Raw genomic sequence first — 23,388 nt, 5'->3', positions numbered from 1 at the left:
AATGCACACAGGACAGCGAAGGAATAAAAAAGGGCTTCTACAGAAGGAAGATGCACAGTTTGCATCTCTTGCGTTCTGCAGTAGTTTAATTTAACAAGTTTTCTTTTTTTTCTTGCGCACTTGTCCATATGTATTAGCCCCTAAAAGAGGTGAATTTCGCAGTGACCCCTCAATTTCACGATTTCTGCGAAATCACGATTTAGGTAGACCCCTAATTATAATTGATGTCTGCAATTGCCGTAATGTATTTCACTTTTTATATTATAATCTTGAAAACATGCACCTAGGGTTTTTTTTTGTCATACGCTGTTAAGATTCAATGCATTCGCTCTCCACCCTGATTTTATATCCAGCAGTCCGGCAGAATTTGGTACTTAAGCCTTGGGCTTTGCAGGGACTATCGCCAGTGATTTGCCCCTAGCCTTGCAGAAGAAAATCCTTACTGCATGGTTCCCTTTCAATTCGAAGATAGCCACCAAAACATCGTTATGGGATATACACCTGCCTATTGGTAGGTGCAACTGAGCTCTTTCTGTCAAAGTTGCCAATAGGCCCCCTCCCCTTGGTGACCCCCTCGGTCCCGTCTACCGAGGGTACTTAACCGTCACGCAGGGGAGACTCACTCTCTTTTCACTTCTCAAGAATGGTACGGTAAGACCTCTCTGTGTTGCATTGAGTCCTTTTTCTTTTTAAAAAGCACTGCGTATGTTACTGCTAGTTCCCCTGCACTTTGTGCTGAAAGCCGACCTTCGCCGCTTTTCCCGGAATCAGTAGCTTTAATTCGTAGCCTTTATTTATTATGTTTCTAACTATCAGCACCTGCTCGCTCCGGGTGTTAGGCTGCTTCTCTCTCTCTGTACATCTTAGTACAGTAAGTATTAATGTTAAGGATTGTGTGTGTGTTTTCACCCTTTCTTACTTGGGAGAGCGCTGTTACTCCACGGGGCTGGGCTTGCCTTGTCCCCCCTGTCGAGTTAGCCCACCAGCCTCCTGCAGTCCACAGGTCAGGCCTTATTTTGAATGTAGCTGCTGGTCCCCGTGCTAGCGCAGAGGACTAGCTGCAGCGCGGCTGCTTCCAGCTGGACAATCCGTATACTCCTCACCGAGGCTCCCTCGTTGTTGAGTTGAGACGTACAAGGGCTGCATTGGCCTTCACCACGTTGTAGGTCTTACAATCAAGCAGACAGTGTGCTCTCCCCTATCTGTACTGTAATATCTAACTGTTTTTGTATTTTAAAAGCTGTTTTTGTATTACTGTGTTGTAAAGTCAATCGCCTGCTGCGGCTTCGGCCCTCTTCCCCTGTAGTACGCTACACGCTGCTCAGGTGTGTGATCACACGGTCAGGGTAGGCACCGTGCACAGCTGCCCCGGTGTTTTTTAATACTATGGTGCGTGAGACTCAGCCCATGCTACTTCAGTACGACGGTGCTCGCATGCTTATTGACTCGCTGTACCGATACAGGCTAGCGCGCTGCATGGTACTCGGTGCAGGTGTGCACACAGAACTCGTTGCACGCGGTGCACATTATACCTGGTGCTGCACAGCACGCGGTGCACATGGTGCGCACAGTATCTGTTGCCCGTTGCTTAGTGCATGTGGTGCGCATGGGACTCGGCGCATTAGACCCAGTGCTGCAGGGTGCTCTGTGCACACGGTGCATGGTGCACAGCTCTGCTGTGTCCTGCTGTTGAGTTGAATCCACTAGCTTGTTTCAGCCTGCCTACTTGGCGTGCTTGGTCACCCGTCTGACATGGTGTGAAATTGTTCTCCCATAGCTGAATAGCTGTGTGTATCAGCCTGTATTTTAATCCTATTACTGCTTACAGAAAGAAAAGCAGTACACTTTTATATATCCACCCCGGAGTATGCTATGCGCTACCCCGGGTTGTGTTGACTCCACGCATCCATGCCTCGGTGCTTGGTGCCACAGCATGTCAATAACACTCAGTGTCCCCGATGCCCGGTGCACCAGTAGTGTATTCTACCTCACTCAGTGTCCTCGGTGCGTCTGCACCCTTGGTGCCTGAGTGCTTCAATACACGGCTGAGCCATACGGTGGCTTGCCAGGCTGTTGGCCCGGCGAATGGGTTATCACACTGGACTGGAAGAACGCGTTCCTATGGGTCCAGTGCACAAGAAGTATCTCGCTCTGCTTTACAAGGGAGCGTCCTGAGTTTCCGTGCTGTGATTCAGCCTCTCCTTACCCCTGCACGTTTCAATGTGCATGGATGCCACCCTCGCTCCCTTGCGGTGGCAAGTGATCAGGATGATGAATTGCCTGTATGACTGGTTGATCTGCCCAGTCTCAGGAAGGAGCAGTGGCCCACACAGCTATTTATGATGAAGCTTCTGTTTGAGGCTGGGTCTCACCCTCAACGATGCTAGAGCAATTAATAGCAAACTTACCTGTCCGACAACAGAGTAGCAGCTCTCCAGCACCAACTCTCCCTGTCGACATGGATCGAGGGTGCCCCTTGTCTTGTGCTGCAGCAATATCAGCATCGGGCTGGGCTTACTGCGCATGCGCCTTCTGCAAACGTGGCTCAGTGCATTCCATCTGCATTCCAAGCCGACAGACACCGTTGGCAGACAGTGGGTCTTGCTTGCTCGGCGGCCCTGCGCTGGTGGAGGGCTGCCTCACACCTGCGCCAAGGAGTCTGAATGGGAGTAGTTTCCAACCACGGGGTAGTGACGACGGATGCCTTCAACTCAGGTTGGGACGCGGTCTGCGAAGGTAGAGGAGTCAGCGGGTCCTGGCTGGGCCGTTGGACATTCCTGCATATCAAAATGCTGGAGCTGAAGACTGTATTCCTTGCCCTCCAGCACTTCCTACCCGTGGTGCAGAACAAACGTGTGCTGATCCACACGGGCAACACATCAGTGGTGGCATATGTCAACCACCAGGGTGGTCTTCGGTCCCTGGGGTTGCATCGCCTAGCCTTCAGGCTCCTGATTTGGGCACAACGGAACCTGCTGTCCCTTCGGGCGACACATGTTCCAGGTGTGGAGAATCAGGCAGCGGACCTCCTCTTGAGGGAGGGCCCGTATCCATCGGAGTGGTGGCTCCACCATCCGGTGGTGGAGCGCATTTGGGAACAGTTCAGGAAGGCGCAGGTTGATCTCTTCGCCTCAGCGGAGTCGACACACTGCCCCCTGTGGTACTCCCTCCACCGCTGTGGCAGTCCACTTGTCGTCGACGCCCTAGCCCATGTATGGCCCAGAGCGCTCCTTCCCGCCTCTGCCATTGCTCCCGGCCTTTCTCGAAAAGGTCCGGTCAGAGAAGCGTCAGTTCTTCCACTGAGGTGTGGCTACGTCATGGGCCCTCTTTCGAGATGCCTCCATGGCTGAGATTTGTGATGAGGCTAGCTGGGCTACCCTGCATACTTTTTCCAGTTTCTATCGCCTTAATGTGATAGATCCCTCATTGCCTTTAATGGACACAAGGGTCCTTGAGATTGCACACTCGCACCGCTGACCTGGGTCAGGCAAGGCTAAGGCGTCCCTTGTGTGCTGTCGTTCTTCTCTCCCTCACGATGGCTCTGGTACTCGTTTTCCCATAACGATATTTTGGTGGCCATCTTCAAATTGAAAGGGAACGTTAGTTTACCTACCATAAACCTGGTTCCCTGAAAGAGAAGATGGCCACCAACCACAAGGTTGCGTCAGTCGTCATCACGGTTTCGTCACAAAAAGAGAGCGAGTCTCCCCTGCGTGACGGTTAAGTACCGTCGAGGGGGTCAGCTGTTGGCAGCTTTGATAGAAAGAGCTCAGTGACACCTACCAATAGGTGGCCATCTTCTCTTTCAGGGAACCAGGTTTACGGTAGGCAAACTAACGTTATGTGATCTTGTGCAGGCAATTTATCCAACCCAGTTTATAATTGTACTTATCTGTACGGCATATATAAAAGGTTGCATTGAATCCCGCCACACTCCTCACTATGCTGCAGATAGTGTTTATGTGCTACTCTAGTGCCACTTAGTAGCAGTAGTAAATTTACAACTTTTTTTCTGCACGGTTGTGGAAGCACATTTTTCTGGAGGCAATCCAGGGTGATTTCAGCAGCTACAGTAAGCATAACCCAGTCAAGATGTCAGCAAAGTGTAATTTCACATTAACCTACATTAAAAATGTTCAAATGAATACAAGAAAAAAAAAAACATAATAAACACTTATAATGGAACATATAAAGATGTTGAAATGTATGTGACACAGCCATCTGAACTGTCTTTATATCAAGTACAAAAAGACTAATTTAAATGTAAAAGGTAAGCAGGTGTCTTTGGGCTCTACAGTAGTCATACAATAGTAAAAAGAAATGTACATTAACATGAAGACAAATATTACTCATAGATTCCAAAAACCTGTGACGTGTACGCCAATCAGCAACCAGCACATTAGTTTTGCATCAAACATCTCTTCCCAGTATCTCAGTAATGGTGCAGAGAGCCCTGAGAATTCTGTGATAGATCAGAATGATGGAAAGATCAATACTCATTACTGCCTGGCCCAGACTTGCAAGGGTAAATGGTTTGTGGCTTAGCAATAGTTCATATTAATCATTATCCACAGACACGTTCCTTACATATCGATTGTCTGAAAGATAGTAATGAATTGAAATAAAATACAAATGAATGCTGTGTTTTCCCAAAACATGGATACTGTAACGCCATAAATATTTGCAACCAAAATATTTGGTGAGTCACACTCATAAAACCCATTTTGCTCCAGAAATATTGACAACCTGTTGCAATGTACGAAGTATGTATTGTTGGTGCAATTTCATACAGAAAAAACACACAATAAAAAGCTTGCAAATATTTATGGCTTCTAAAAACATATGCCCCAATTATAAGATTTGCCAGTTGTAAATTTAATATTAGAATTAAAGATATTCAATAACAATTTAGCAGTAGTTAAGCCACAATATGTTTTTATATATCACTGCAGTATGTGTCCTTTTTGTGTCTTATTTAGACATAATTCAACTAATGAGATCTTAGTTTTACTGCCAGTTAGCCAATCATAATTTGGCAGTAGCTATACTACACAATTATGAATCAATTCCTAATAATTATTCTGCTATTAACTTCTGTTGGTTGGTGCACGTTACACTAATCTGTTTTAACAATAAATGACGAGACTTTGCAAAATGACTTTCCTTTCTGTATTGTTAGAAAATGGTAGGAAAGCTTTTAAATCTGGAGAGTATATATCTGGGGAACAGCTTGTCCATCATGTGCCTGGCGTTCTGTATATCACATTGACATTTTAACCTTTTCACCACAAGTTACCATTAATAGCAGAATATGTGGGTATAGGTTGGCATCTATCAGTCTGTCTGTGTGCTCAGTGTAATGTTATTCAACTTTGTCATGTTACTTATAGCTATTTACATATATTCTTATTAATAACATTATCTATTACATATTTTAACCAGTTTTACAATCATTAGGTACCAGTAGACAATTTAAAAATAAGCAAAATAAATTAACTTTCAAGATGAAGAAATAAAGTTTTTAAAGTGATTGAAGGTTTATTTATCAGCGAGTTGTGTCTTCAGGAAGTTTACAGCATTGCGCTATCAGTGAGTTTACACAGATATTGATTTTTTTCTCCAAGCCCAGAAGCTGCTTGCCATGTCATGGCATTAGACAAACAGCAGCAAATTGTTCAGAATTTACGAGAGCTGTTTTTTCTAATGGCCTGTTTCCATGGGGGAAGGTCACCCCTCCCTTGTGCTGATATACTGATTTATGAAACCTGTCAAGACCACCATTCCACAAGCGTCTTTGCATCTTTCACTCTAAGCAATGCTGGAGGCAGAAACTTCATGTTATATCAATGCAATAGGGACAATGAAGTCAAGCAAAGACACCGGATAAGTCAAGTATCTTGTGTTAGCTGAGAAATGGAGATGTTTTGGGTAGTTGCCATCTGATGTACTGACAGCAAATACAAAGCAAACTTCATCCACAGCGGCTGGCGCTTGCTTCTGCTTTTATATGAACACTTTGGCTGAACTAGCCTGTGTTTGTCAGCAGCTAGAACTGAAGATCAGCTCCTGAACCCCAGTCAAAGCATCTTTACACAGACTATATTTCCACACATCGACGCATCTATTTACGCTTGTAATAAAGAAATATATAACAATGTAAACATTTTTATTTGCCACTGCAGTTTACAGTCCTTAACAATCTTACCATCAGTGACTGACATCAAGTTGGAGAAACCACAGGAGCCCCCAGCCAGCGAAGGAGGGTGTTCTTGTTAATACACAGCACCGGATTGGCTAGCGTCATTTTAAACCACATGCTTGTTGTGTTGCTTCCTATTGGTTAGCTATCAGTTGACTTCTCAGATTGATTATTGACCATAGCTTGGACCAAGTGTTACTTACATTTTCAGTTGTAAAATAATGTACTTTACTAAAAATTTCAAAATTGACAAAAAATATATTTTAAAACGTTAAAGAAGTGCACAAGCTTAGAAGATGTGCATACAACTTTGTTGAATAACTAGGTATAATCTTTGTTTTGTATTTTTGTATATTTAAGGAAAAACACTAAAATGATGCAGATAAAATGAACTTCCAATGTAATATATATATATATATATATTATATATAGATATATCTATAATATATACTATATATAGAAAGTCTACATTCCTTTTAAATGTAGGGGAAATTTTTACAAGTAGAAAACAAGCGGAATATCGGACCTTAATTTACGTATAAACTACACATCCTACCCCTCAAATTAAAGTGAAAAAAATATTCTAGAAATGTGTAATTTGAAAATTAATTAAAAATGAAAACTAAAATAGCTTAGTTGGATAAGTGTCCACCCACCTTGTATAGCAATCCTAAATTAGCTCAGGTGTAACCAATCGCCTTGAAAATCACACATTAAGTTAAGTGGCCTCCACTGGTGTTAAATTGTAGTGACTCACATGATTTAAGGATAAATTCAGCAGTTCCGGTAGGTTCCCTCTGCTGGGTAATGCATTTCAAAGCAAAGACTCAACCCTGAGCACCAAGAAGCTTTCAAAAGAACTCCAGAACAAAGTTGTTGAAAGGCACAGATAGGGATGGGTATTAAAAACATATCAAAGGCCTTGAATATCCCTTGGAGCATGGTCAAGACGATTATTAAGAAGTGGAAGGTGTATGGCACCACCAAGACCCTGCCTAGATCAGGCCGTCCCTCCAAACTGGATGACCGAGCAAGAAGGAGACTGATCAGAGAGGCTAACAAGAGGCCAATGGCAACTTTGCAAGAGCTACAGACTTTAATATTCAAGACTGATCAAAGTGTGCATGTGACAACAATATCCTAAGCACTCCACAAATCTGGCCTGTTTTTTACTCAAGAAAGTCCACCTTGAATCGCGTTTGAAGTATGCAAAAAAAAAAAACAGTTTTTTGGTCTGACGAAACTAAAATGCCACTTTTTGGCCTAAATGCAAAGGATTATGTTTGGCACAAACCCAACACAGCACATCACCCAAAAAAAAACATCCTTACTGTGAAGCATGGTGGTGGCAGCATCATGTTATGGGGATGTTTCTCATCGGCAGGGACTGCGACATTTGTCATGATAGAAGGAAAAATGAATAGTCAAAGTACAGAGAAGTCCTTGACGAAATCCTGCTGCCCTCTGCAAGAAAGCTGAAACTGGGACAGAAGTTCATCGTTCAGCATGACAACAACCCAAGGCATACAGCAAAAGCTACACTGAGTGGCTAAGGAACAGAAAGGTAAATGTCCTTCAGTGGCCCAGTCAGAGCCCCGACCTATATCCAATCGAAAATTTGTGGCATTACTTGAAGATTGATGTCCATCAACGCTCCCCAAGGAGCTTTACAGAGCTTGAACAGTCTTGTAAAGAAGAGTGGTCAAATATTGGCAAATCTAGGTGTGCAAAGTTGGTAGAGACCTATCCCAACAGATTCACAAAAGTAATTGCTCCCAATGATGCTTCCACCAAGTATTAACTCAGGAGGGTGGAGACTTATCCAATTATCCAATTAATATATAATCTTTATCTCAATAAGAAAGTTAGACTTTCTTTAGTAAGAAATCAAACTGAATATATATATATATATATATAATATATATATATATATATATATATATATCATATATATATATCATATCATATATTATATATATATCACGCACAAACTTGGGACGTATAGGTCAACCCGACCTGGGCATTTGGCTGTTTTGACCCTGTCTGTCAGTGAACACAAGTTATATTTGTAAAAGACACTCCATCTCTCGTTTTTTGCATCATGAGGTAGCTTTCTTTATGCAACATTCTTGTAAAATATGGAATTGGAAAACTAATTTGGATAGATTTTTCTGTCAGTAGTATATTTAATATAAGTTAACTTTTATAATTTTACTGAGTAACTATCAACTACAGCCTGGTCCTTTCAAACAATCGCATGTCGATTTCTTTTATTTTAATTGATCGGCTAAACCTCTCATCTCACGCTTCTCAAAAGCACGTCTCTCATTTCATTATGTTTCTCCCTTAGTTTTCTGCTATTGAACAGCATATAAAACTTGATATTTCATTTCTGTTTTAATATGAACTGCTATACACTCTCTTGGCATCAAAGGCAGCACGTGAGCATCAAAAGCAAGCAGAACAAAAATATGTTATAATTTCCAAATATGCATAATAAATGGAAAACAAGTACAATTGTGGGACAGAAGCAAAACCCCTAGAAACACACCAATTATATGTGATGACTGGTTTAAAATGGAAAGCTGTGTTTTTTATCCAGTTTTTAGGTGGAAAGGATCTAAAGTTGAACTGTTCTAGCTCAGTGACCCAATTGTTTCAGTTCACTGTAGTTTCAATGAGCTCCTGTTTACTTTGCTGATGAGCTTATACCTCTCAGATACTGTGCATCAGTTTAAGTATATAAGAAGATAATGTAGAGGACTGTGTTGCTTCTGTTTAAATGATAGCTCTTTGAAGATTAGGTAAATGTTGCCTTTTTTTTTGTACTGTCCTGTAATAAGAACTCTTACTGTATCTTACTAGAAACCAAGTTTCATACAGCATGCCACACTGCTTTCATCAGGCTATTGAAATGTGAATTTCTAAGAGATGACATGTGCTACTACATAATAAAGGCACGTGACCTCAGTTCAGTTCAGAGATAGAAGGACAGATTAGAGTATCTTACCTAATATCTCTCTCTTGTCATCATTTCATAGGTCTCATTTTTTCTTGTTATGAAGCCCCACACATTATGGTAAAGATCAATTTGATTTTTTAATGGTATTAGTGAAGAACATGTAGAGATCATTCCGTGCAGATATTTCATTACTGCATATCAAGTTCACCACATGCTACTTGCAGAGCTTGCAGGAAGGAATGCCTCAGTCAAAGGAAGCTCAACGACTGGGGCTGGGGCTTCTGGGAGTTTGAGTTCTTGTACATTGCACAAACAGTTGGCTGTTTTTGTTTTGTTTTTTCACCAAGAGTCAGAACACATTTACCATAATGTGTGCATCTTTGGTATAGGAAAAGGTGAGATCTGCAACGTGATGTCCATTAGGTAGTATCTACATACTTTAAGAGTTTGTTAGATGATCGTTACATGCCTTGTACTTTGGACTGCAGTGCAGGTTATTGATCTGTGTCTACAGACAACCTGGACACATCCACAGATCCACATCTCTGTCCTCAGATGCTCCCAGAACGAATCAAGAGCTTTCAGCTGTAGTGCCGGCTCTATTTTGTAGAATAAAGACTTAAGATTGCTGTAACGCTAAACACTATTAAACAGTATTAAACTGATTGAGGCTGTATCTTAATCACACAATACAGGCAAACATGGGACGGATTGTATGGTTCTTGTTTTGATCAATTCAAGCCAGACAATGCACAAGTCCTGAATGAAGACCTTGCAAGAAACTGATTTAATGAATGAACGATGAATGATGATGTAATGTTGTAAATGCACTGTAATCATGAATTAGCACTATGCTCGCTGATTGAATTTGCGGATAAAACAGAGTTTGTTATAATGTCCACTTTACTATCTGTCTGTTGTTCTCTCCCTTTTCATATAAGGGTCAAGTCCGGGTTTCACAGGCTCTCTACAGCAGCCGTTGTGCTAGACCAGGCTGGAGCATTGTGCACAAACAGACAGCAGCTTTGAGTTTCAGTAGATTCACAGTCTGGCCCATTGTGAAGAGCATCCCTCACTATTAAACATCAATAGGACTTAATTTATAAATACAAAAAGACACGATCAATTTGACAGCAAATGTTTTGACTAGAAGTCTTTTTGAATTTCTTCAAATGTTGGAATGGTTTCGATTTTGCAGTATGAACTCCACCCCAGATTGATAAAGGGTGCAGTGGCCACATTAAAACCTTGCAGAGGAGTGAGTTTGTCATGTAGGCTGGAATGGAAAAGAAAAGAAATAGGTAAATAGTAAGTAGTAAAAATAGATAACATTAAATAAAGCCGTGAAAATTAGAAACAATTTCAATGTTTTTATTGAATTCACTGAAATCAGCTTTCGGCTAGTAGATTAACAGCCGGGTCCCCTGTGAAATGCCAACCCAGTGGCAAGTACAGTGTAGCTGCAAATACTCAAATAATCACTAGTGGAAGCTATCTCTTTGTTAGAGTGACACTAGTGCCTTCTAGAACACTCAAAAGCACGACCAGTACTCACTCAGCCGAGCTGACCTGCAATGAAATCTGTTAAACAAATCTTTAATCATTTATTCGTTTTTATTGTTTCAGAGAAGTGACCTGGGGTGGTAACCATGCTCCAAATTATGCAGGCACCTGTTTGTTAACAATCTTCAGTAAGAGCTAGTCGCATTGATTCACTGTATTCACTCAGTTAGGATATGGGGGCACAGTAAAAGTCCCACCAGCTGTAGATGAGATCATTTAAGATGTAATTGGTACAGCTCTGTGGAGCAGCCCTGACAGGAACAGAGCTGTCTCTCCACTAACACTGTATAGAGATGTAGCATGTCGGTCAAAATGATTAATAAAATGTCTTATTACCAAAGTTCTGTGTAGCTGTCATTACTTTTTTAGTTTGTATGTTGATCTTCTCAATATAGTGATCCACCCTTTACCTGATGTGACAGGAGTGCCAGGAGTTCCTGTTGTAGTTCGCCCTCCCGACAACTGGCGGTGCTGGAGAGCCACGAGCAGTAACAGTGCTGGTCAGGCAGCAGCCATGTTGAGCAGCATGACTCAGCATGGCCAGGCAGTCAGCTGGCTGATTGCTGGGGCGGGGCTCAGCCTTATTTAATGAGCGCCTCTTCCCCTGCTCCAGCCACCCTGTCCTAGAATAATACTGAAAGAAGACGCGCTGTTGTGTGTTGTTTGTTTTGTTATTTGGAAACTTCTTCTCCTGTGTTGCAGACCTTTAAATCAGGATACTTTCTGGTTGTTCTTGCCTCCGCGTACTGACGAACGGAGGAATCTGTAGCGCGGTAACTACGCTCCAGGATTATTTGTGTTTGCTTCTGTTCACCTTAGAAGGGAGCCGAGGTGCAGCGGCAGGACCCCCGCTGTGTGGTACGGTACGACCGGGTTTCGGGCGCGTTCCGCGGGTATATGATTTAATGTGTGCAGGACTGTTTTGATTACCGTGTTTATTTTTCAAGCCCCCTTTACCATTGCTGGTATTGTGGGGTGGTTTCTTTTATTTCCAACCCCTGTGATTATTATTTACGAGATTTCTCTGCTGCTGGGACTCTGTTCACTAATAAAACCCTGCCCAGTTACCCTTGTGGGTATCTGGGTTTAAAGGTTGTACCTGTAAACCTCTGTTGCCTGTGTGACATCACTACTAGTCTCCATTGGTGCCCCACCCACTAACCTGTCACACCTGGGCAGTTACAGGGATAAGGCACGTAGCAGAGAGGAGTGCTGCTACTGCAGTAATACTAATAATAATGACGGAGTGTGGCAATGTGCCCTGCCCCTGTGCGTATTTGTGTGTTACGGGTTGCATGTGGTGTGTTAATGTTGGTGTATAGATATTGGTGCACGGGATATAAATGGGTCTGTGTAGCTCGAGTGATTTAAAATATATAGCTGTATTTTAAGGATTTAATAGTGTGTGAGCACGGGGTTGTACAAATTAGTTCACGTGCTGGGATTCAAGTGAATAATTAATTAGTAATTGAATCCTGGCACAACAGTGTGGAGAGAAGAGAATTCAAAACTAAACTAAGGAAAAAGTTAATAAGTTGCTTTGACTCACTCTGTTTGTTGTCTGTTTGTCCACTGCTTGTTTAGTGTCTTTGTTTTGTTTGTCATTATTTTGGCCTAATGTGCCGTGTGCTGTTTTTGTTTAAACCTTTTTTGTTCATTTAAACTGTGCAACAGCGCAATTCACATTTCACCTGGCAGTTCTGAGTGTTTCTTCCAGGTCTGAAGTCACACAACCACAGCCTGCTTGTCACACTGAGACATTTATAATACAAAAGCCAGCTCTTAAAAAAAGCAGTGGTGGCTGCCTCTTTAATGGCTTCAGAACAACTGTTCTTGTGCTTCTGAATTTTAAAGATAAAGGTAACTAATGATTTTATTTGTAATAAATACTTAATTTCCTAGGCAGTTTTATACGCAGGGATTGGCAAAATAGTAAAAGAAACTTTTTAAATAGAAGAGGGGTAGAGAATGAGGGTACATTGGTCCCTGTATCACCAGAACCCTATGAATCGGTATCTACCGATCACTCATCTGCACATCCGTTCCATACTAAGCCATTCCTAAAGGGCTGGATAGAAGGATTAAAATAATCTGTTCTGATTTATTGAAATGTTAATGTAATAATTAAATATATAAACTGCAGAAATCGGAATCGAGATAACAAAAAAAAGACACAAAAGAAAAGAATGCGGAACAGGGATTTAGGAAAAGCATCAAATTGGTAATGAAGACGCAACTAACAATAGGGTGCACAGCAGCAAGAATATCAAAGATAAAATGGAGAGAAGATCACTAACAGCCTTTTCACACTTGCACACTGGAACCGAGCTGGGCCCTCACCGTATTGCTGTTTCACACGCCATTTGTATTTTTTTGAGAAACGAAAACAGGCATTGCATTGCAGACAGTAATTTTTGTTTAAATATGTTGTCATCTTATTTGTCGAAATGAATTGCAGACAGTATTTTTTGTTTAAAAAGGTGATATATAGTTTCATTTGTATTATAAATACATTTTATCTTCAGGAAATTGCTTGCTGTATTTTAGCTTTTTTTAACATAAATAAATATTTTAAAAACATTACTTTGTCTGTATAATTTATGTCTATGCATAGTTAAAATCACTAATTGCCAAATGTGTTTCTCCTTTCAAAAATGTCTTTTGTGGACATGTCATATACTGTCCAGCAAATCAATGTTTAATAAGTGTTTATGTTGGCTCACTTTAACAAAGTTATATAATTTTCATGGTAAATTGCTCTGTGACTTTGAGTCTTTTCAATAAATTGAGTGGGAAAGTGGGTACAAACACTTTTCTTCATGTAGAGAATAATGTTTTTGAAGTTGTACTCAAGTCTATGTGGGGTATCTATAAACCTCTTAGAAAATGGTGTTTTAAGGTGTATATTTAATTTGAGAAATGCACAAAATGATTGGCTTCCTTTACATACCATCCTAAAGTGCAGTTACATTATTTATACGAACATCTGTAATCCTAGTTGACGTGGTGGATGTACTCACACAGCACCAAATACTGTATTAATAATTCCGATAGCTCTCCAATTTAATGTACTAACCTGTGCAAATCTCTGATACTCACTTCTACAATGAAAGTCCCCACTCACCAGTCGTTATATTTCAGGAAAGATAAAATGTCATATTACAGGTTATACTTTTTACTTGTAGATTATTTATATTATATATTATATATATATATATATATATATATATATATATATATATATATATATACTGACCATACGCTATGTGTGTACACACAAAGGTGTATTTGGTCATATACATTTTAATAGTAAGCAGCAAAAATGATCATTTAAACACCGCGGAATCGCCCTTTGTGTTACAATACGCTATTAGTGAGATTTCTTTCATACTTATTAAATATTACATTTTTCATTCTTTTTGAAAGTGTATTTCATCGCTCGTTTTATTCCTAGCAGTTCTAAATCTATACAAGTTAAGCGGCTGATAGCTTGACACTTCAAAGCATTTCAGAACGTTAGGTTACTTACCGTAACCCTGATTCCCTGAAATAGAAGACGACCCCCACTACATTAGGTATGGGATAGTCCTGCCCTTCAAGTAGGTATTGCTGAGCTCTCTATACCAGAGCTGCCGAGAGGCCCCTTCCTGGGATGATGCACTCGGTCCTGCCTTCTGAGGGAATAAAACCGTCACTCACAGGAAGATCCTCCTCTTTTTCCCAGTAGGGTAAGACCTCTGCGTTGAGCCGAGCGTGTTGATAGAAAATTGCCTCTCAAGTCGATTCGAGTCAGTTGTATTTCCTTTGCATTCGTGTGAAAGCCATCTCCTCTTTTTCCATTGTATCCGTGAGGGCGACCAAAGCGACTCGCGGGTGGTGGTCGTCTTCTCTTTCAGGGAACCAGGGTTACGGTAAGTAACCTAATGTTCCATTTCAATTAGAATACCAGATAGGTATGCGATAACCTATACCAAAGCCGTCACGAGGGAGAAGGAAAGGCAACATATGAGGGACGTACAACACTGTCTAACCCAGAGGTTAGCGGTGAGAACTTACACCCTCAAGGAACCTTTTGCCTACAGAAGACAATGCAGGATCTAACACATTAATACGGTAGAACCTGGAGAAAGTATGCTGTGTAGCCCAGCTAGCCGCAGTACAAATGTCAGACATCGAGGCGCCTTTGAAAAGGGCCCAAGATGTAGCCAACCCTCTAGTGGAGTGTGCAGCTACCCTACCAGGTGGGGGCAAGCCAGCACCATTATATGCAGTCGATACTGTGTCCACAATCTAGTGTGACGGACGCTGCTTAGACAGGCTATCCTAGGGTCAGTGTCCCGTGACAGACAAAGAGCTGGAGCTTGCAAAGAGCTTACGCATGCAGTAGCTGTGCACAGACAGAGCCTGCAGCTCACTGATCCGCTTAGCAGAGGTGATAGCCAAGAGGAAGGCTGTCTTCAGAGACAAGTACTTCAGCTCTATGGACAGTAAGGGCTCAAACACGGCCTTCATGAGAGCCTCTAGTACAATATTAAGGCTCCATTTGGGGAGCACAGTCCTCCCAAGAGGGCTTAATTGCCATGCGCCTTTAAGGAAGCCAAAAAATGTGCACCCGGAGACATAGAAACTACAGGAGCATGGCAAGCAGAGATAGCCGCTAAATACACCTTCAAGGTGGAAGGTGACCTTCCAGCATCGAGCAGTTCTTGCAGAAACTGCAAAATGACTGGCATAGGGCAAGTAATGGGGTCATAACCAGACACCAAGCTTGAAAATGCTTCCACTTATAGGTATACAAGTGGAGTCTGCCCTAGTGCTCTGAATCATTTCCACAACTACGTCTGATAGCCCTAGGGCTAGCCAGCAGTCCCTTTCAGAGGCCAGACCCATTACTGGAACTTGCCTGGTTCCGGGTGCCAAAGAGAGCTTTTCACCTGACTGACGAGATCCAAATGAAGTGGAATAGCCCAGGGCTGGCCATGCAACAGCTGGCACAGGGTTGAAAACCGTATTCTCCTGGGCCACTTAGGAGCCACTAGGAGAACTGTCGCTTTCTCTAGTCAGATTTTCTTGAGAAAAGCCGGGAGCAGCAGTATAGGTGGGAAAGCGTACAAAAACGCTTTGAGCCATTCGTGCGCTAGGGCGTATATGCCGAGTGGATCGCCTAAGCGGTGGAGGGAGTACCACAGGGGGCAATGAGTTATCTCTGCCGAAGCGAAGAGATCGACCTGCGCCTTCCCGACCCGTTTCCAAATGGGAACAGATCAACCAGTCATCGAGTTTATTACTCTGATCCCCTGCAGCCACACATCTGAAACCCTGCCAGACCAAGCTTATCCGCACCTTCCAAGGCCAGATGGTCCCAGGAGGAGCGTACCTCCTCTATAAAATCTGGGAAGGCCGGGAACTTTTGAGGGTGAGGAGCCAGCATCTGTGTCCGGAAAACAGACTGGTGTGGTTCTGCCACTGGCGTCCAGGGGACCTGCAGGAAATCCCATGAGTGCAAATACCGAGCTGGACAGTGAGGTGGTACTGGCTTCTGAGGCACTCTCAGAGCCAGGCTCTTCCTCAGCAAGGGTCTCGCCCACTTGTGTGTCAGAGGGGAAGGAAGCTTCATCACCTGAGGCCGCTAAGGACAGCGTATCCTCCTGCACCAGCTGAGACAACCCTTCCCACCCCCTTGTGCGCCACGTACCATGCAGCACCTTAAGAGCACTAGTGCAGTACCAGTTTACGTGAGCACCGTGCACCACGTACACCGCATGCGCCGTGTATGCTGAGCCCAGTGCCCGAGCTACCTGGGAGGCACTGGGCACCATGTGCTGCTTATACTAAGCACCTTTACCCTGAGATAATATATATCACGGGCTATGCATACATCACGGTACCACAGCACCAGGGAGGCTGCTATGCAATGTGCCTACCCTAACCACGTGATCAAACACACACACACCTGGTCAATGTGTAGCATGAGCCAGGGGGAGACGTAGGGCCGAAGCCACGGCAGGTGAGTTTAAGTAGACAATAAAATACGGTAGAAAGATAGTAAAGGGAGAGAGAGTACACAGTTTGTTTACAAGGCCCGACTCACCAAGGTGGCGGGCCTGTGCAGCCGGCAGGATCTACTCGACAACAGGGACGAGGCATGGCCTAGCCCTGTGGACGAGAGCACGACTGGGAGGGTCACTCAACAGCAGGGATACAGCAAGGCCTAGCCCTGAGGAGGACACGTGTACTCTCAGGAAGAATAGACAATCATTCGCAGATGACTGCACAGACAGCCACTCACGTACAAGAGACAGATATAAAGAGCGGCCTACCACGCATGCGAGGAGGCCACTGAAAGACAGAAAAGCAAAAAGAACTTTGTCTTTTTTAAGTCGTTGATTCCAGGAAAGCAGCAAGCTGGCTTTCAGCACGAATGCAAAGGAAATACAACTGACTCGAATCGACTTGAGAAGCAATTTTCTATCAACACGCTCGGCTCAACACAGAGGTCTTACCCTTCTGGGAAAAAGAGAAGGATCTTCCTGTGAGTGACAGTTTTTTTCCCTTGGTAGACAGGACCGAGTGCATCATTCCATGAAGGGGCCTTTCAGCAGCTCTGGTATAGAGATCTCAGCAATACCTACCCAATGGGCAGGAATATCCCATACCTAATGTAATGGTGGTAGTCTTCGAATTGAAAGGGAATTGGCTGATAGCTTGACCGCAGTATATAATTTCACATCAAAGTAAAGACAAATACATAATGGTTTCTGATACAGTACATACAAATTATACATGTATTTATTTTTCTTTCATATTTGTACAAATAAAACCTAATATAAATATCCGTGACGATTACAAATTTAAAATGACAACTCTGGTGAGAGTTGGCCAAGTCTTTGTAAATTGGGAATTAAACTTAACGCCTATTACTAAATAATAGATAATATGTCATATTAGAAACTGTTATTAAATTTAACACAAATATAATTGCACATAAAAATAAATTGTATGACAAATGATAAATTATTTCTGCTTATGTCATAACTCATATACAAAATAATGCATGTATTTATTTCTCTTTTGCTAATACTTGCAAATATATTGCAAGTACATGTACAAAGAAAACCTATAATATAAAGTAGCCAGCGATTAAATGTATTCTTTGTAAACTACGTAGCCTTGAGTTAACCTATTATTACATAATAATATGGAAAACATGTTATTAATATTACAACATGTTTTTGATTTTTACCACATAATATAACTTTTAATAAAGATCCTGACAACATTTTTAAATGTAAAACAATTATTTCCCAGAAAACTTATTTCCTGTGACACTGGAACCGTGAAACTCTGGCCTATCAGATAATAGCTCAGTGCTGAGCAAGGCTGGGGGCGGGGTTAACTCATACTGTCCGTAACTATAAAGTTTCAAAAGATTTCACAGGAATTGAGAAATCCGGGACTAAACCTGAGCGCGAAAAAATAATTGTGAAAAAATAAAAAAAATAAAACAGGATTACAAAAAACTAAAGATCATAACAATAAAGAGAGTCAGGCAGCAATTTTATGATTTAATGGACGCAGTTCTTGGTCACAGACCTGCAACGACCAATATGGTCATTTATACATTGCCGTCAGGTTCAAAAGCAAGTCAAAACAAGGTATGGCGGGGCAAAAACTGAAATGCAACAGCGCTCAGCCAATTTATTAAAGAATAAGTAAAATAAATATTTATACAAAAAAACACTAAACAAAAAGGGCACAAGGGCCAAACAAACAGTAAACAAATAGTATGCTGGTTGCGAAACCAGCATATGTAGCAGTTATTTAGTTCCCTTTTACCCACAGACTTACGTCTCTCCTCTGACACTCTCCACCTAATAAGCCTTGAGTGCATCTTTTTATAGTCTGTGTCTGGAGCCTTAATTACCTAATTTGATACAATAATTACTTTAAGGCTCCAGCCACATTCCCACGAGGGTATTAGGGGAGGGTTTTTAACACCATCCCCATGACTACACATTATAAGACAGGCTTTTCACCAGTCTCAAACAGTAAATAATATAAGACGGATGGTGCTCGAATCGCCCCCACATCAATAATAATAACAACAAATGAATACATACATAAAAAAATAATAAAACACACAAGGGGTGGGCACCCCGTCACACATGTATAAAAACAAGTTGTAAAGAAAAATATCCTCATGTTATGTTTAGACTTTGTTTTTAATAGGCCTACTTTAAATCTATTTTTCTGAAGTGTTTACTGACATTTTTCAAATTCTATCTGTAACGTTTTAAAGTTATTATTATTAGACAGACCGCTGCCACATTTGTAGCCTACTTTAATTACTTTACAATTTCAGCTTTTGCCTTTAAAGTAAGGTGGCACTGCAGACTGCAACTCTATTGTCGTTTTTTATACACAGATAAGCTTACTTGATTTGAAAAACATCATGAACGATACAAGCAACTTCTTACACTACTTGGTTTGATTAAATGAGTAGTACACAGCAAAGCATGAAAGCTGAACATTAATTTCAACAAAGAACAACCACAACTTGTTAATGAAAAAAAAAACTAAAAACTTTTGCCTGCTTCAGTAGGATCATTAGCCTTATATTAACCCAAAACAATAAAAAATAACGATCTGTCCTTTTTCAATGAATATAATTAAATTAATAGAGAATAAAAACATACTAAAATAACAACTACCTACCCGAAGTAATTAATCTTTTTTGTAATCTAGTACCAGCGGCTTCTGTTGCATCGTTGATAACAGTCCAGACTGTGAAAACCAATGTTGGTGTTGGGGTGCTGTGGCAGTGATGCTGGTGTGTGCTGGTGATTGTGAACAGGTGTAGAGGGGATGCAGTGCAGGAGTAATCACAGACAATTGCAATCCGGTTTGGAAAGCTTTATTTTGGTGACCAAAAGAAAATGCCCTGGCAATACACAACAATATGTAATGTGCAGAGCCAAATACAAAACGGGGTTACAGTCCCAAAAAATAGTCTTTATCCTCCGGCCCCTTTATGCTATCATGCATGACCATTTGGTAAATGATTGCAGCTGCTTTTATTGCTTGCAGCTGCTACCTCGTTTACCTTCCAGGTCAATACGTTCCTGCAATGGAATCTCGCCGCCTTCCAGGCTGACCGACTTCCCGACCCTGGAAATGAACTGTCCGGCCAGCCCGCCCAAAAACTTTCCCTTTCGCTTCTTCGTGCCCTCACAGGCGACCAACCAAAACACATTATATTTCTGTCACAGGTGCTTATTTTATTTTTAGTATTTTTTAATCAATGTCGTCCTTCTGGGCGTCTTCTGAATGCCTATTAATTACCGTATTACTTCAATTTGGCGCCGCCCTCGTATTAAAGACGCCCTCGCATTGAAGCCTCATATCAACTTTATAATAGAGGCCGCCCTCGAATAAACGCCGCTATCAATAAAGAAACAGTAAGGGATTTATTTTCTCCCCTTCTAAAAACACACACAGTAAACAAATAGATGCGCAACACTGACTGTGTACATGTCACGCCGCCAAAGACACGTGAGCCTCAATCTAGCACGTAAATTACAAACTAACGTACACACACATAGTAAGCACATTTTATTTTATGGTACAGTTTTGAAAGAAAATGCACGATAAACTATGCAAAGAACAGCAGTCCTTCTGAAGTTATAGGTGGTTTTGTTGTTTTGTTTTCAGTTCAATTGTAATTCCTGTACTCAACCCCCTACAAATAAAAACAATGTGCTTACTATCTATGATAAGATTAAATTTCAATTTCTCCTGCAGAGAAATTACAAACAAGCAAGTTACAGTGAGAAAAAAAATAACCGAGAAGGATATGTTGAGTTTTTACAGAAATCAAGCTGATATTCGGAGGTAATTTTTACTGCAGAAAAACATCTACGTCACATTCTTAGATTGAACTGCAACACCAGCATTGTCCCGCCCCTTAACAACCAATACACATTTCTGATTCGCTGGTTCAGTACTCCCTGACCTCCCAACTCCCACCTAATTGGCTCTCGGTAACTGTCAGTAAATACTACATTCAAGCGCCAAAAACACATAGGAGTATAGTGCTGCAGATCGGAGCCTCTGACATGCCGCTTCTGAAATGCCTTAAATCGTGGAATAAAGCATCGCAGCGTTTGTAAAGCATAGTATTGTTAATAAAGGCTGCCCTCATATAGGGGCCGCAGTCATTTTGATCAATTTAAAATAAACGCCGCGCCGCCAAATCGAATACGGTAGTTTTTGTTTATTTAAGCCATTCAAATGCAAAACCATAACAAAACCTGTGAACACTTTTTATTATTTATCATTAGCCCTGCGGTTGCCTTTAATTATTTTTTTCTGCACGTACTACTACTTTGTATATGATGTAGAATACGTGAATGTAAATATCTAACACAAGTACGTACAATACTCTTTCAAATAAACGTGTTCAGATTTTGAATGTGCGGTTCTTAGGGCGGTATTATTGTCATTGCTTGCGCACTGGCACCACTTTCTTTAAAAATTAAGCATTGTTGCTTTTTCTTAATTTCTGTGAAACCTTTTGGTAGACTTTATCGTTTCAGACAGTACGACCCTGTGATCCACTCTCAAAACAAATCCACACCACTCCTCTGTGCGCCTCAGTCCACTGAATTGAGGTCACATTCCACAGTGCAGCTTCTTCTTTGAAAAGTAGAACACATCCGAGCTGCTTTGGGTGGGCTCGGCTTTGTTCCAGCTTGGCTCGGCTCGGCTCGGCTCGGGTGTGCAAGTGTGAACGTCTAGGGTCATCAGGCTAGGGTTATCTGATAAAACATTAACAACCAGGGGGTTTGTTAAGTTTGCTCCAGCAAAAAAAACATATGGATAAATTAATAACAGAATTAAAAGAATGGAAAGGACGAATGTGGCTAGAGGAATACTTTTGATAATTGAACACACACAGAAACAGAATATGTTCGTGAACATGGAATACAAATGAAAATAAAACACCATTGGACTCCTCCAGAGGTAAGAAACACATGGTTAGACATGCATATTGAAGCAGTTAGAAATTAAATAGTAACAGCCTATGAAACAAAGGTAAAGTCAATGTATGAATGAAGAAGAAGCACTAATGAAAGAAGTGAGAAATTTGGCAGATATATAAAAATGGGTTTGTTTTGAAAGAATTAAAAAATGACATGCTTCCGCAAAATCCTAGAACAGGTTTGGTTAGAGGTATCCCAAAATTGCACAAAGAAAAACACCCAGTGCAAATGATTGTTAGCACAAGCTATGTTAAAGATAGATGTTGCACATTTGTATCACTGTAGCTGCTGGTGTGCGGTGCCAGTAATTCAGATTGTATCCTCCCTCATTTCAACAGGTATCACTATTGTCTTAAATATCCTAACTTTTTTCCCTCGGAGGCTGGTACGAGGTACGTCTTCATGGAAGGTTTTGGGGTTCTTTTCAGCACAGATATTTGCAGTTAGATTGTGTGCACGATTCATCCTGTAGTTTAGATGGAAGCTGTAGGGTGGGTGGTGCTGCGGGCACCAAAATAAACTACAGCAAATCAACATGCCTGCTTTTCTGATTTAAAAATAATAATAATAAACAAACGGTTTCCTCTGTGAGACAATTTCTGCAAATGTCTGTGCAGAATGGTGAATTCTGTAATAATTTCTGTGATCGCAGAATTGGGGAATCCTGGTAAGTTTAGTAGAACGTGTTCTTATGTACTGTTTCATACATGTTAACATTCTGACAATTGCATATAGTTCAATACTGAACACTTGATTTGGTACGTGTGTTTATAAATAAGGGTTAAATTAACGTTTGTTGAGGGCGGGCCCACACTAAGGTCTTGCAGTGGGGCCCATCTTCCTCTTCCTCCGCCACTGTACAGAACAAATATTAAGTATGATCAAGGTTGTTTTAGAAAATAGTTATTTTACATTTGGAAAAGTTATAAACAGAATGTGGAACAGCAATAGACTCAAAAATTGCATTTTGCAAGGAAGTATATGAGAAAATGGGAGGAAATGTTATTGAGTAAACTAGACAAGAAACCGTTCGAATACATAAGACATGCGGATGACTGTGACAGAAATACAATGATTCTTAGTTGATAAAATCTCGCTCCCGACCTGTGAGGGCACTAAGCAGCGAGAACAGAGTTCCTTGGATGGGCTGGCCTGAGTTCTTTCCCAGGGTTCACTGGCGCTCCTGCCTGGATGCGAACAAGACTCATTGACCCAGAAGGGAAACGATGTGACAGCTGCAGATGGCAGTGGCGGTTGCACTCATTTATCAAGGGGTCATGTGTGACAGCATAAAAGGGGAAGGAGAATGATAATCTATTCCTTCGTATTGGTTTTGTATGTATGACCCGAGAAGGACTGTGAGAGACCCCGTTTCCACGTGAGTGTTTTGTTTTTTTTGTCTTTGTGTAATTCGTCTTGTTTGTGAATCACTAGATGGCTAACACGATTCCGGAGCTCTCCTCCAGGGCCAGCAGTAGCCGGAACAACACTGCACTACTGTCACAAAATAAACTGTATCACTCACCACGAGCACTATTGCACACACCCAGGACTGGTGATCGTGTCTGTAATAGGACAGATACGTAAGTTTATTGTTTATTGTTTAGGGTCTAAAAAGCCTG

At 41.5% G+C, this 23,388-nt stretch overlaps 1 protein-coding gene across 1 annotated transcript in view; it reads left to right on the top strand.

Moving 5' to 3' along the window:
* The window catches only part of LOC121323654 (ras-related protein Rab-6B), a 128,813-nt gene extending 122,209 nt beyond the window's left edge, over nucleotides 1-6,604 (top strand). Inside the window, exon 8 of the mRNA XM_041264837.1 lies at nucleotides 6,212-6,604. Coding sequence (XP_041120771.1) covers nucleotides 6,212-6,276 — 65 coding nt within the window. The 3' untranslated portion in view covers nucleotides 6,277-6,604. The remainder of the gene's footprint in view (nucleotides 1-6,211) is intronic.
* Nucleotides 6,605-23,388: the final 16,784 nt, after the last annotated feature.

Source organism: Polyodon spathula, chromosome 11 (assembly GCF_017654505.1).
Source record: "Polyodon spathula isolate WHYD16114869_AA chromosome 11, ASM1765450v1, whole genome shotgun sequence".
NCBI classification, from domain to species: domain Eukaryota; kingdom Metazoa; phylum Chordata; class Actinopteri; order Acipenseriformes; family Polyodontidae; genus Polyodon; species Polyodon spathula.
This window is presented reverse-complemented; position numbering and strand designations above follow the sequence as displayed.